This window comes from Empidonax traillii, unplaced genomic scaffold (genome assembly GCF_003031625.1).
Source record: "Empidonax traillii isolate 1590-97213 ecotype Southwest subspecies unplaced genomic scaffold, ASM303162v1 scaffold148:size1803964, whole genome shotgun sequence".
Lineage (NCBI taxonomy): Eukaryota > Metazoa > Chordata > Aves > Passeriformes > Tyrannidae > Empidonax > Empidonax traillii.
The window spans coordinates 709,034-722,970 of NW_020955341.1; the positions used below are offsets into that span (position 1 = coordinate 709,034).

Genomic DNA, 13,937 nt, shown 5'->3' on the forward strand with positions numbered 1-13,937 from the left:
AATTTTTAAACCAACCTCTCCCCCCACCTTTACTGTGCAGAGCTTCACACAAAGCTTTCTGAATTTGTCAGAGCGAGCAGGGCCGACAAAGCTAAAAGGAAACTTGTCTCATTTCCTCTTCTAGCAGTGAGTAAGAGCTGACTCCACACAGACATATGGGGCTGACATGTCCCTGATGGGCTGTTGTGTGTGTCTGTGCCCAGGTGCCTCCCGCCACAGCCGTGTTCCCGGCAGCTCCTGCTGAGCCCTGCTCTGTCCTTGTCCCAGGTTCCCACTCCAAGGTTCCCATGCTGCTGTAGACACAACAGTTGCATCGATTCATTTCCCTCCTGGCATGCCTTGTCTTTCAGAGACAGCTACACTGCACCCTCCAAATACTGTTCCCGAGCAAGGCTGGCTGCCAGAGCTGAGCACTATGATGCTGTACCAAGGAGTACTGAATATGAACATGTAAGAGAAGTAATGCTGTTAAATTATATTTGTGTTATCTGTGTGACCACTGCCTTCATTATGGCTTTCATCTACATCCCATTGATCTGATCATTAAACTTCTTCCATCAAAGTAATACTTCCACACAACAGTTACTGGAATTTGAACACCAGTAACCCAAAAGAAACTCAGGCAAAAAGACATCAATTAATTCCAAAATGTAAATGACTTTATATTACTTTATTAAACAGCCAATTCTAAAGAACAGTAAAAAATATCAAAACATGCATCATTTGGTGTTCTTAAAAAACAGTTGTTCAAAATAAAGACTGTTAGAAAAATTAAACAAGTTTAGTCCCAATACACCTTCTGCTCTCCACCTAAAAGATGTTTGGTAGTTATAAATACTGTTCCAGCTCCTTTAGCAAGGTTTAACCATGTGCACATTAGTATTTCTATTACAGTTGGATGGGGTTTTTTCTTCACAATGCTCCTGTAAACGTGATCAATGTTTTTTAAAAAACGCCTTGTTATCAAGCTTAAGGAACTATTGTTTTCCTGTACAGTAAGTACAAACATGAAGATCCTGGATTTTCCTGCCATTCTAATCAGCACTTCATTTACTGAAACATTAAAGATTTCAATTAGTATAAAAATATGACCAGAGAATAAATGTCTGAGAAGATTCAGTATTTGAGTGAGTCTTAGTTAATAGGGAAATAAAATGGTATTGTCTTCCAAATCTGGACACCACTTCTGTACAACTTCGGCTTTTCCAAGATCCAAATATCACAGTGCCGCACAAAAAGGCACCGCTTATCCGCCTGAAAAATTCACTTCTTATTTACTAAAAATAATTTAACATGTAGCTGAACTAACAAGCAGGTGCTAAGGGGTGAGTGTTCGGGGTACAGTCGAAGCTGATTCAAAGCCACACCAGTGGGCACCTGCTCCTTGAGGGGGGAGTTCTCAAAAGCTCTGTACAAGTTCGCAGGAATCCTGTTTTACTGAGCAATAGACAGACTTTTGTCTGGTGTGGGAGATCTACAGAGCAAAGTCACGGACTTGCTACTTTTCCCTAAAGAAACAGAAATAATTGGCTTTGTCCCTGGAGAGAATTGTGAGGCAGAGCAGCATGCTCTTTGGGAAGCCTTGGTACTAGAAACACTGAAGTTATTTTACTGACAGGAGTTACTTTTTTTTTCTAAAGCCGTTATTGTTACACATTGATAATTTTTATTAAAAAAAAAAAAGTTAAATTTAGCTTTCCACATTTTTTTTTTAATCTGGCCTCCAGTTAAGATAAAAGTGCTACATCTAAAAATGGTGGTATGTTCTAATCAGATTTCTTGCACAAACACAGCCTTGATGCAGATGATATCTGGACTGTGCTACCACCTTCCATTCATCTCCTTCAGAAATCTGTGAGCCAAAACTGTGTCTTTCAAACTCTTAATAGAACTCTCAAGGCTTTATTTAGCACTTCTCAAGTGTGAGACAGTACAGAAACAGTCTTGCACGACTACTTTTTTCCAAACTTCTTCCAGCAGCATTTTCTACATGCCTATTTCGAGTTCTTTTGTTTGTATTCCTGCAAGCAGAGGAAAACGGGACACCAAATCCAACCAGGAAGCAGGTACCGCCAGCCCACCCTCACTAAGGATGTATCTGAGCACTAAGCACCAGGCGAAGAGCAGCAGATGGACAGAGAAAAAGTAAAACGAGGTTCAGTGGAAGGAAAGGTAATGCTCTGTCTCAGAGTTGGACACAACCTTCAGGACTGACTTATCCTGGGTTTAAATTATACTAAACCAATGGAACAATTGTTTCCCTCACTTTTTGGAAGGAAAGTGAAGCTGCTTGATTGGTTAGCTGCTGTCAGATTGTTACAGGCTAGTACATAACTCTGTCACAAGCTACATTTCAATAAAAAGTCAATGAAAAGTCTTTTATAAAAGAACAGAATTTCTGAAACACGAGGGAGAACAAACAGCAAGTACTGTCATACACCACATATTGTAATTGCTCAGCTCTGAGCAGACACTCTGATGTGGTAAACAGTATTTCACCTGTACAAAGGCCCAACCTGCTGAGCAAACTAAGAACTTTGCAAGCGAGAGGCTGCTCTGTGCAAAGCAGAACGAGGGGAGCTGGGCTGCCAGTCACTGACAACACGTCAGCCACCGCCGTCACTCAGAAGTGGCTTTTTTCCCTTTCCAGCTCTTTTGTCTTTCCTCCAGTTCAGCTTCAGTGAAGGCAGCTGGGCCCCAGTTTGTGATTAAGTGAGGATTCTTGGAGCCTGGAAGACAGAGCGCAATACTTGAGATGGGCATTTCTGACAGGGATGTTACACACCCACCGTCAGTGGGACAGTGTCACCACAGGAGGATTTGGTTAAGTGCTGCCTCTTCTGTGACTGGAAATCTTCTCAGAGGTGACCCGAGAACCTGCCTGTCCAAGGAGGGAGGAATGCCTGGGTTGCTGTCGCTGAAGGTGCTTAGTGTGAGTTGTGAACTGCTGCAACCTTTTGTACCCTTATCTCCCAACTTCCCACCCCCACCCTCAAACAGTTCCATCTTAAGAAACCCCTCTTCCTCTTGCCTTCAGTGGTGTCCTTGAAGAAAAGGGATCTCTCTAGAAGTGCATTGCAAAGCCCCTTTCCTCTGGGCTGGCATGCTATTAATTAAGCTAAGAAATTCAACTTTTCCAGAAATCAAATATTTACTTCATGGTTTTGAATGTTAACTGCATTCAACACCTACATGATGCAATGTTCAGGCTCATCCTTGCTTTGTTTTAAACATAAAAGAAACAAACAACAATAATAACACCAATAAATAAGTACAATAATAACGACAATAAAATCTTTATAGTAGGGCCAGTAAATGTAAAGACTTGAAAGTTACCATCAGCAGTTCTCACAAACGTGGTATTTATAGGCTGCCATGAAACCAGTAAGTTACAGGAAAAGGCAGACTTCAGTAAATCACCAGGTGATCTAAGTACCTGAGACAGAATAAATCCATGTTTTTGTAACTTTTCTGTGGATAACTTACCTGGCTCAATTAGTCGAATTAATCCCTCATGATGAGCTACTTTATCTTTCCAACTCTTGGTGTTATTAGCTGCTGTTTCCAACTTCTTCTTAACCTCCTGAAATAAGATACAGCCTGCTTGAAAACAAGAATAACTTTACCCTGTTTATATAAAAAGATAAAACATCTTTTAATCCTGAAGCCAGAACCATGATAATTCAGCCAGCCCTCCATTTAGTGAGAGCTCCATTTCTAATCATCCCAAGTAATTTAGTCATCACTGGGGAGAAAAAAAAAATAAGTTGTCAAACCAGAATTCCAAAATAACTCGGTTTTAAAAGATTCTGTAGCTATGTAAGCAGGGCTCATCTTCATAAAGGTTGAAAGCATACTTTCGAAACAGGAAGATGCTTTCCAAACTAAGTATCTCTCACTAGGAGAAATCATAAAAAAAGGAAAAGGACCACTGCTGTTACAGCCAAGCAAGAAAGAGGCATTCTTCAGTCTAAACTGGGCTTTTGGATAATTCCAAATGCAAGGCTAGAATGTTTAATTATTTCTAAAATAATTGTTTTGTGGATTTTTAGGGGGTTTTTTGTTTGTTTGTTTGTTGGTGTTTGGTTTTTGTTTTGGTTTTTTTTTTATGTCTGTTGTATAAAGCAATTCCTCTGGAGTACTAAATGATGCTTCACATACAAAAAAGTGAGATTTCACCTAAAGAAATGGCAAGTACTAGTGAAAAGCAATCTAATGATGGTGTGAGATGTAATACCAGCATGGGAAGTTGTAAAGAATCCACAACTACCCCACGTGGGCCCTTGCTCACAGTCACTGCAGCATTTGTATTCTGTGCAAGTCCAGAGCTCACTGGCTCGTCCTTCACAGAGCTCACCTCAGTGGCACAGAGGCCAGCATAAACACTCTCCCCAGTTAAACAGAAACCCAGCCAGGTTTTGTTTCCTGACCTAAATACATGCAGGATCAACACCTCTCCAGTCCTGGAAATTGTGCTGCACTTCAGACTCTGTGCTCGTTGGATTCTGGCTTTCATTTCTTCCACAAACACAGCTACTGACCTTTACCAAAAACACTCAGCAGAGCAGAGAACAGACCTGGCATTTGGGACAGGAGGCACTGCTACACTTTGAGAATCTCAGCTAATTCATAGCTATCCTTGACTTCCACTCAGTGCTTAAATATATTTTTGAATACCTACAGTAACACATTGATATTTCATCTGTAGAAGACAATATTTTGCCATTACATTATCAAAACACTGCAAGAATAACTAATTCAGAAGCAAAAGGCATTCAGTTATGACAGCAATGGGACTGCATATGAAGTGAGCCTACAGTAGGAGACAAATACATACAGAGTATTTCAGGATATGACTGAGCTGGCTTATATGCAAATTGGGACAAAAATAAATAAAGGAGGTAGTGCGTCTGAAATAGGTCCCCTTCTTCAAATGTATCTACTGGTCTAGACGAAAAAAGCCTGCCTCAACTATTGTACTTTTTTTGTCATTATAACTTTTGTGCCATACTAATCCTTACAGAAGCGTAACATTGATGAACTTCAAATTCAGTCAGTCTGTGGTTGAGAGGCTGAACAGCTCACCTCGTACTGCTCAAGGGCCTCCTTCCTTTCCAGTTCAAGTTGTTTCAGTTGCTGCATAGCAACTTGAAGAGCCTGTTCTTTTATAATTCTCTGGTTTTCCAGCTCTTGCTTCTCTGCTTCTGTCATCTGAATGGTCTGTTGCTGCTGCAAATGCCATTTTTCCAGTTCAGCTCTCTTTGCTGACTCCTCTTCCAGCAATCTGCAACGGGGATTGTTTTGTTAACTGCACTTTAAAGTGAGTTGTATCCATTACCTAGCACAAATGTATGGAAGCAAGGTTAACTGTTTATCTTCCCCCTCCCTCCCCCTTTCTTAAAGGGTAGGAATACATTGGGTTTTTAAAGAAAAAAGCTTGGGAAGCAGGGAAAAAATTATTGCTTGTTGGCTTGCCTTCAGCATCAAGCTGCTGATCATGCCAGCAGCGCAAGCAGTCTGACTGCTACAAAGGGCTATTCAGAAAATTTAGTCAATAATGCAAACACACAACACAGAGCCCCAGAAGAAACAAGCATGCATAAGTTATCTTCATTGTCTTAGGGTACCAAATATACGAAGAAACAAACCACTCTAAAAAAAGCCCACATGAATAAGAGAAAACTTAACCCTTTATCAGTACAGTTTAAACCCGCAACAAAATACAGTAGAAAGTCACATTTACACTTAGTGCTTTATAAAATAAATCACAGCAAAGCTGTTCATCACAGCATAGAGTGATCTCAGTTTTCCACGTGCTGACAAGCACAACACCTGATGGAAAAATAAGTGTGCCTGCTTTTCTTGAAATTGTTGAGCACTCCCTTTACTAAGGACTAATCAAACACATTTAAATATCAGCTTCAGTCTTCATATCTTGAGGAAAAATAATATCTATCCCGTGTTTTGACTTGAAGGTAGTCCCCCATTCCAGCAGCGCATCCAGGAGGCAAACAATCATTAGTAGCATGGCAAAGTTAGTTACTATTGGCAGGGGAGGGGTGGGGAACTGAAATACTTTTCTACCTGGTCAAAGTCATACCTGGCCTGAAGTTTCCTAACAGTCTCTTCATCCTGACGTGCCTGTCTCTCATCCTCCAATGCTTCCTGTAGCTGTTTATACATTTCTTCCAGTTCACGTACTCTTTGTAAATATTGTTCTAGTTCAGATGATTTCTGAGCAACCTGCTCTTCCATTTTTTGCCTTACCTAGGAGCATAAATTGGGGGCACGTGAGCTGACATTCAGGTCAGGTTTCCCATTTTTAAAGGAATTGCCAGGTTTCCCTCAGATGATGTTTTCAGAGACAAACCTTTTCCTGCTGCCTGCAGAGCAGAACTGACAAAATTGTGGCTAGATCTGTAGATGTGTAACTAAGAGCATTTAAAAAAAAAATTATTAAATTATTATTAAATTACTGACATTACTAACTTCCTGTAGCGCAGAATTTTCAAATCTAACTTCAGTCAGTTTGATCTTGCTTCTTAGTTTGCAGACACACACTAAACTGAAGGAATAGAACGCTTGCAGAGTGGCCAGACACAAAGGTCAGGCAGATTTAGTGACAGTTTCCACTCCCTTCCTCAGGCACGTCCTCCCTTGGCAGCAGCGTATCTCACACACTTATGTGTCTGGATGATGGCACCACATCAGCACAGGATGGATAAAGGGCTGGGAAACAGCTAAGGAGGTTGGCTCTGCTGAGGGAAGAGCCACTACAACAAAGAAAGGTAAGGGACAGAGGAAGGTGAGGGAATGCTGCATATCCTCAATCCCCCAGTCTCTGATCCTTATCATGCCTCTTTCACTGACCAGAGACTGAAACCAGGAGCACTGTGACTCCCACTGAGCTCATTCCTGTGCTGGGTCAGCAGGAGGCAGCTGGGATAAAGCACCAAGTCCTTGGCATTTACCAACACACAGCGTGTCCTGCATAACCCTGACAGCCTGCAGTCACGCGTGGGAGGGTGGCATGTCCTGTCCTACTGGTCTGCAGTTTGCTTTCCCTCAGATAACCGAAATCCCAGTGACCCAGAAAGTGATTGCATTCAGGATTTCACACTCACCCATAAAGCAGCACTGTGTGCATTTATGTCCTGAGATGTCCCATCACGCTGACTGAACTATTTCTGCTTTTTTTCTCCACGTAACAGAAAAACTTGTTATGCCTGACAAAGTCCTTGAAGATCAAGAACTCATTCTTTTGGAAAGTCTCAGTGTAGTTTAATAGCATCTTTATTTTTTATATTTGTGTGTGTGCATAAATGCAAAAGAGGACACAGCATAAAAAAGCTTCTAGGAACATATAAAATGCATTTTGATTATGCCTGATTCATTTTGCATATTCATACAGTATATAGTGGCCTCAGGTTCTCCATCTTCGAAAACTGCAAGAACTTCAGCCTGCATTTATTCTTCAAACAGTCAATTTTTTCCACAATTTTCCAGTAACTCCTAAGCCTTGAAAGCTATACAAATTGTAGCCAAGCTGTGCCAGAATTTGAATTCACCAGTAAAAATATTTTATTCCTACATCTCTAGCAAATGCAAAGCAGGTTGCATTCTCCAGTCTCCTGCAAAATCTGTGGAATTCTTTCAGCGGCTCCTGTGAGGGAAGCCCCTTCTGAAGGCACAGCTCACAGTGTGTAATCATAGCAAAAACCCACGTGCTCTGCTCACCATTTTTTCTCTCTCCAGCTCCACACTGAAGCGATCTTGTAATTCAACTTGAGTCTGAAGTCTTTTCTGCTCCTCCTCAGCAGCACGAGCAGCTGCTGCTTCCAGTTGCTGGAAGAGAAGGGTGTGGGGGAAGAAAAGGAGGACAAAACCAATTTGCCAAAGTTAAACCAAAAATGGACGAAACCTTCCAAAGTATTAAGGCACCAGTTTTGGGTACTTTTAAAGTCTGACACTCTTCTTAAATGTCTAAATATAATTTTCCATCTTGTTTATTTGCAAAACAATTTGAAATTCATCAATGAAAAAGTAATTATCCCAACTATCTCCAAGCTTCCTTTGAGTCCTGCTTTGCACAAGTGAGAAAAATCACTCTATTTCCTTCTCTACCTTATATGGGATGGAAAACTTTTAAGGAAAACCACATTTCAGGCAGGATTGCATCGGAGTTCCCATAGTGAAAACATGCCAGCATGCAGAGACTTCATACAGAAACAGAAGTGAGAAGCACTGAATTGCCATGGGAAAACAGAAGTGCCACAAACTTTGACTAGAATAAGTGATTGTGCTATTGTGAATCACATCCCTCTAACATCCCCTAAACTGCCAATTAAGGTAAATAAAATCCTGGTTGATAATCATCACTTGAAATTAGAGGGAGAATTAGCCTACTCATAGCTAAGGTCTAGGAAACAGCTGCTGGTACCTTCGTGCCTTCTTGCAACTTATTCAACTTTTGTCGCATCTTCATTTTACAAATAAAAACAGTTGTCACTGTTTTTCCTTGCATCAAGATTTTGATGTACATAAGGTTAGAAATCGTCAAGTACCAGCCAGAGTTTTACCAATAGTGAAAGCAAAAAATTCTTTCACCGAATTTTCTTAAGAAACTTAACGTGATGCTTCTTTTACAGTTCACTAGGCTGGGGAAATTGTTTCCACAGACCTTCAGTAAGAGTGGGACACAACACAAAAGGACATGGACCTGTTGGAGTGAGTCAAGAGGAAGGCCAAGAAGATGATCAAAGGGATGGAGAATCTCTCCTATGAAGACAGGCTGAGAGAGTTGAGGTTGTTCAGCCTGGAGAAGAGAAAGCTCCAGAGAGACCTTAGAACACATTCCAGTGCCTGAAGGGTCGATTGGAGAGCTGGAGAGGCACTACTGACAAAGGTATGCGGTGATAGTACAAGAGGTAACTTTAGGAAGGCAGGGTTAGAATAAATATTGGGAAGAAATTCTCTACTGTGAGGGTGGTAAGGCACTGGAACAGGTCGCCCAGAGAAGCTGTGGATGCCCCATCCCTGGAAGTGTTCAAGGTCAGTTTGGATTTTTTGAGCAATCTCGTCTAGTGAAAGGTGTCCCTGCCCACAGCATGGGGGCTGGAAGTAAATGATCTTAAGGTCCCTTCCAAACCAAACCTTTCTATGACTCTGTCATGCTCATTAGTATTTTTGGAAGGTACCACATTTAAAGCATCCTCCCTGACACAACCTAGATGAACTAATGAGATGCCTAAGCAATTAAAACGGCCAAGCTAAAACTTCCATTCTTGTAAGTGTTTGTGATATCACTCTAGTCTGAAATAGATGGGAAGAAGTGAAAGAGAAGGCTCAAGTTGATGTTTTTAAGCAGCAGAACATAGTACAGAATTGCTCTCCTTTGAAAGGCTTAAATGATGCCAGTGTTTTAGAAGCAGTATTCCTCCTCTGCCAGAACATTCAAAAGCATGTAATTGTAGGCAAATTCAAGATGCCTATTTAAGTGAAATTTCCTTTTCATTTCCTTCCCTGCTTTGAAATTAAACAAGCATTGCCAATACTGAGCCAAGAGGGCGAACGTGCAGAGTTCCAGCCAAGGGTGGATGCCAACAAGAAAACACTCTGTTTGTCCTCTCCATATCAGCAACTTCCTGCTTAATTCAGGAACATCAATTCCTGGTAGGTAAGGTTACTGGGAACCATGCAGTTCAGGGAAAAGTCACAAATGTTGGGGAGGGGATCTACAGGAACAACACCATTCCAGCAGGTGTTTGTTAGATAGCACACAGTCTCTGAAGCCCATGCAAGACCCCAAATCGAAACAGAAAGGGTGCACACATCTTGTGCATGCTCTCACAGTTAGAAAAACTTACCTTTCAGTCTGTTCAATGTGCACATCTCAAAACTCCATTAAAAATATGAAAGAAAGATCTGTTTTAGACCAAAGCTCTTATTCCTTTGAAGCTTTCTACTGCAGGAGCTATCAAAATACAAACCAGTTTCAGAGTGCAGATGTAAGTGGTGTGCAAATGGTGGCTCACTGCCATCAGGAGCAAATCAATCTCTAAGCCTTCCAGAACAATTCAGTTTCCTGAACCATTTACAAACCTTTTCCTTGAAGAACGTTTTTCTAAGTAATCAAACACTTTCAGTTCCTACAACACTGCAGTTCCCCACTAATTCCACTTAGGCAAAATGCAGTAGTTCATGTCCAAGCCTAAGCTACTTTCTTTGAGAAGTCATTTTAATCCAGTCCCCTTCAAAAGATGCTTCTGGTCACAACTCCCTCCCTTTAGTTTGTAATTTTTATAAAACTCCCTGAAGCCTGCCAACATCCTACCGCTCCCCTGGGTTTGCTCTCATGTTATCTCTCCCCTTAACTTTTTCTCCATGGAGTCAACAGCACAGAAATCCAGCCTTGTAATTTCTGTTAACAGGTATATTACTTGCCAGTTGCAGGTAACACAGGCTACCCTTTAAAGTCTATTTTTTATACTGAATCTTAAACGTATGGTGAATTATAGGTGCTAAAATTAAATTTAAAAAATGGTTTTCTGCTGCTGGACTCCATTTAAGGCAAACAGAATAATAACTGCTGTCAGTGTGGGGTTAATTAAAAACAAAAAAGAAAAATTTGTCCTTGCCACAAATTGTCACTTAATGACAAGACTATTAAAGATATGTACTTTGGATGGGTTTATTTGCTTTCTAGACTGAAAATCTTTGACATGCTCTCACAATATTTATAGCTTCCCCTCCACTACAAAGATCATTAAAGTTTTTTCTAACAGGGCTAAAATTAGTGTGTTTGATTTATGAAAAACCCAAGCAATGATGCAGACTTGTTCTAAATGGGAACGTGAAAAATGACCTTAAATTAGGAAGGTAGTGAACAAAAGACTCTTCAGACTAAGCACAGAGCAAGACCTGGACTGCTCTGGCAGCAGGGACTCAGCAGGTGACACGTGGGACAGCAGTGGGGAGGGAGGTTTGTTGTGCTGTTTCCAAGGCCCACTCCACACTAAAAGCTATCACGGCAATAAAAGCCACAGTGGCTCTTCTTGCAAGTCTCTTCTTTTTAAAGACAGAAATTATATTTGGATACTAATCAAGTGCCTATGGAGAACTATTGCAGAGGCACCAGTTGTTCCAAAGTCCAAAGACGGATCAGCATGTTCAATCTGCTGTTGGAGCGTGCAGGCACCTTGATGTCTCCTACCATTCCTCAGACTAAAGGACTGTTCACAAGGACAATGTATTCACCAAATCTTCTTCTAATTTGTGGACATTTCTAACCCAATTCTCAGGTTTTCAGAAGTAAATCCAGCATTTATGGGGAATGTGCATTTAAACATTACTATGTGCCTCAGCTCTACAAATCTCTCCCAAACTACTCCAATAAAATTATGCCTAGACATGCTCATAAAATCACTTTGCATCTTTGGAATCTTTGTACATTAAATTTACATCAGTAGAAACTACATCTGTGTGAAGAGAACAGTTCCCATACACATACAAATCACACAACGTAATTTTGGAAAACTATGTAAGGAAATCTTAACGGAAAGCCCTAAGTTTGACAGATTCATCTGACAGAAAAGGAAAACAAAACCCCCACAAGTAACTGAAAATATGAGTCTCTCCAGTCACCAAGGCCCATCCAAAGAGCTGGAATATCCTTCTACAGTAGCTTGACAATACCCTGCTAAATACAGGGGAGAGGGCTGGGCCAGTGAGTTCCCCGAGCCTGCTGAGCAATCCTTGGAAAGGGACTGCAGATCCACATGCTCAGGGCACTGTGCTGACACAAGCCCACCTCCTCTGGAGGAGTTGGCTCAATGCGCCTCAAGCACCTGAACAGCGAACAAATGCACAATTGCACTCCCAGCCCAGTTCAACCACAGGGACTGAGTTTAAGGCTTGAGCGTTGGCAGCTCCCACTCGCACCTTTCGCACGGCCTCCAGTTCCTTTTGCTTGTTCTCGTTGGCCGCCTGCAGTTCCTTCATCTGCCGCTCCAGTTCCTCCTGCTCAGCCAGCAGCTTCTGCCGCAACTCCTTCCGCTTCTGGCGCGCCTCTTTGTGGGGTGGAGGGCTCCCTGCTCTCAGCAGGTTTACGGTGGTCTGGATGGCTGGAAAGGAGAGGCAAAGGGACAGGAAGAGAACAGCAGTGAAGGGAACAGCTAAACTTTCTGGATGGACTTTGTGAATGGATCCTTGCAGTGTTGTTCGTCGGGTCGGGGTTTCTTTAAAACATTTTTAAGTGAGAAATAACTGGTGTCAGTTGTCAACACAAACCAAAACTGACAGACACTTGGCTGTCAGCACTAGCTGTGTGCTGCAAGGATAACGTCTGGTAATTCCACTGCATTATGCCAATTCCAATATTGATTTCTAAAAAACTTCTATAACCAGCTGCAAGAAAGAAACCCTGACACTCGGGATTTCTTACTATCTAGATTCAGTGACTCTCATCGAGGAACAAAAGATGTTATCTAACATACACATCACTTAGCTCCCTGTATTCTTACTGACACTCTAGGGGAAAACTATCTCCCAGTAAGACAGTAGCTCTCATTTCACTGCAGTGAAATATTCAGAGGAATATTCAGAGAGCAAAGCTGAGGAGTGGCAGATGATTTTCGTATTTTATTCACCTACTACAACTGCAAAAACAAAAAAATCTCCTTTTTGGACCTACGTACTCGTTCATCATACATCTGACTTTGGTGCAACAAAACACATGCTGCAGGTAAAGAGGGAAAGCTCACAGCTCCAAATATTTAATTGCTGCACGTATTCCAATGGCACTGGCAGCAGAAGCTTTGCAAGTGCTTCTACCTCACTCTGCAGATGGATGTAACCATCACTCAGCACGTATCTGGGAAGGTCTCGCAGGAGAAGTGACTCCACCATGGAGTAGAAACAAAAGCCCTAATTCCCAACCTTACCCTCAGCTCACCCAGACATATTACTTCAAGCAAAACTGTAAAAGCTAAGCCAGTATTTTATGATGCTAAACAAGCATCATAAAATTCCCTTTCTCTCCCAAAGCAACAGTTTACAATGCTGTTTTCTTTCCCCATCCCTAGAAATAAAGCCAATACAGAAAAAGCAACAATAATAACCATTTCATTTTGGTTATGGCTGCCTAAATTAAGGCATCTAAACGACAGAAACTGATTTCCCTTACACGGATCCTTACTTCTTCTTGAGTCTCTGGCCCCATAAAGATCCTTTCCATGTGCCCAAAACAGAGGCATCAAAAAATCACAAGACCAAGAATTTCAAATTTGAGTAAAGCACAGCTGTAATAATTCCACTCACCCTAACTTTCATATAACTACCATTCTTGAAACCTCACCTTGAATCCATTCCTGCTTCTTCTTCTTATCAGAGGCACTGATTTCAAAGGTTTTATCAAGGCATTTTATGAGAAAAAGGCATTTCTTTCCATCTCTGTCAGGCAAGGCCTAGAATGAGTAACAAAAGGATTAGCCTTGCAGACACTGAAATCAAGTTTTACAGTCAATCCCCATGTATGCAGTTATGTGAGCTACAGAGCTGTAAATACCATCACTAAGAGCCTTTGTTAAAAGGGTGTTTATGAACTGTTTTTCTATAAAGTTTAAAAAGCTCTGTTAACAAAAGATATAAGGAGTCAATCCCGCACACAAAAAAGGATTAATTCTTATCTCTAGAGACATACTTAGTTTTTTGGGTGGTTTTACCTCTACACAACAGTTGCCATCCAGTATGATGTCTCCCTTCTTGTCCTTTAAATCCTCACTTACGTAGTAGGAAATGATATTGGGTTTTAGCACAAACCATCGTTCCATCCAGTTTTTCCTTTTGTGACCTTTTTTCAACATATAGCCCTGTTAAAAGCAACAGATCAGCTGAAATGCCTGGTCTCTGTTCAACCACCTGGTCTTCTGGTTATGTGG

General features: G+C 41.3%; 1 protein-coding gene across 1 annotated transcript in view; it reads right to left on the reverse strand.

Moving 5' to 3' along the window:
- Positions 1-655: 655 nt before the first annotated feature.
- The window catches only part of SWAP70 (switching B cell complex subunit SWAP70), a 40,710-nt gene continuing 27,428 nt past the window's right edge, over positions 656-13,937 (reverse strand). Inside the window, exons 5-12 of the mRNA XM_027884559.1 lie at positions 13,722-13,868; positions 13,355-13,463; positions 11,941-12,122; positions 7,738-7,845; positions 6,101-6,267; positions 5,086-5,284; positions 3,487-3,583; positions 656-2,729 (exon numbers count right to left, since the gene is read on the reverse strand). Coding sequence (XP_027740360.1) covers positions 2,620-2,729; positions 3,487-3,583; positions 5,086-5,284; positions 6,101-6,267; positions 7,738-7,845; positions 11,941-12,122; positions 13,355-13,463; positions 13,722-13,868 — 1,119 coding nt within the window. The 3' untranslated portion in view covers positions 656-2,619. The remainder of the gene's footprint in view (positions 2,730-3,486; positions 3,584-5,085; positions 5,285-6,100; positions 6,268-7,737; positions 7,846-11,940; positions 12,123-13,354; positions 13,464-13,721; positions 13,869-13,937) is intronic.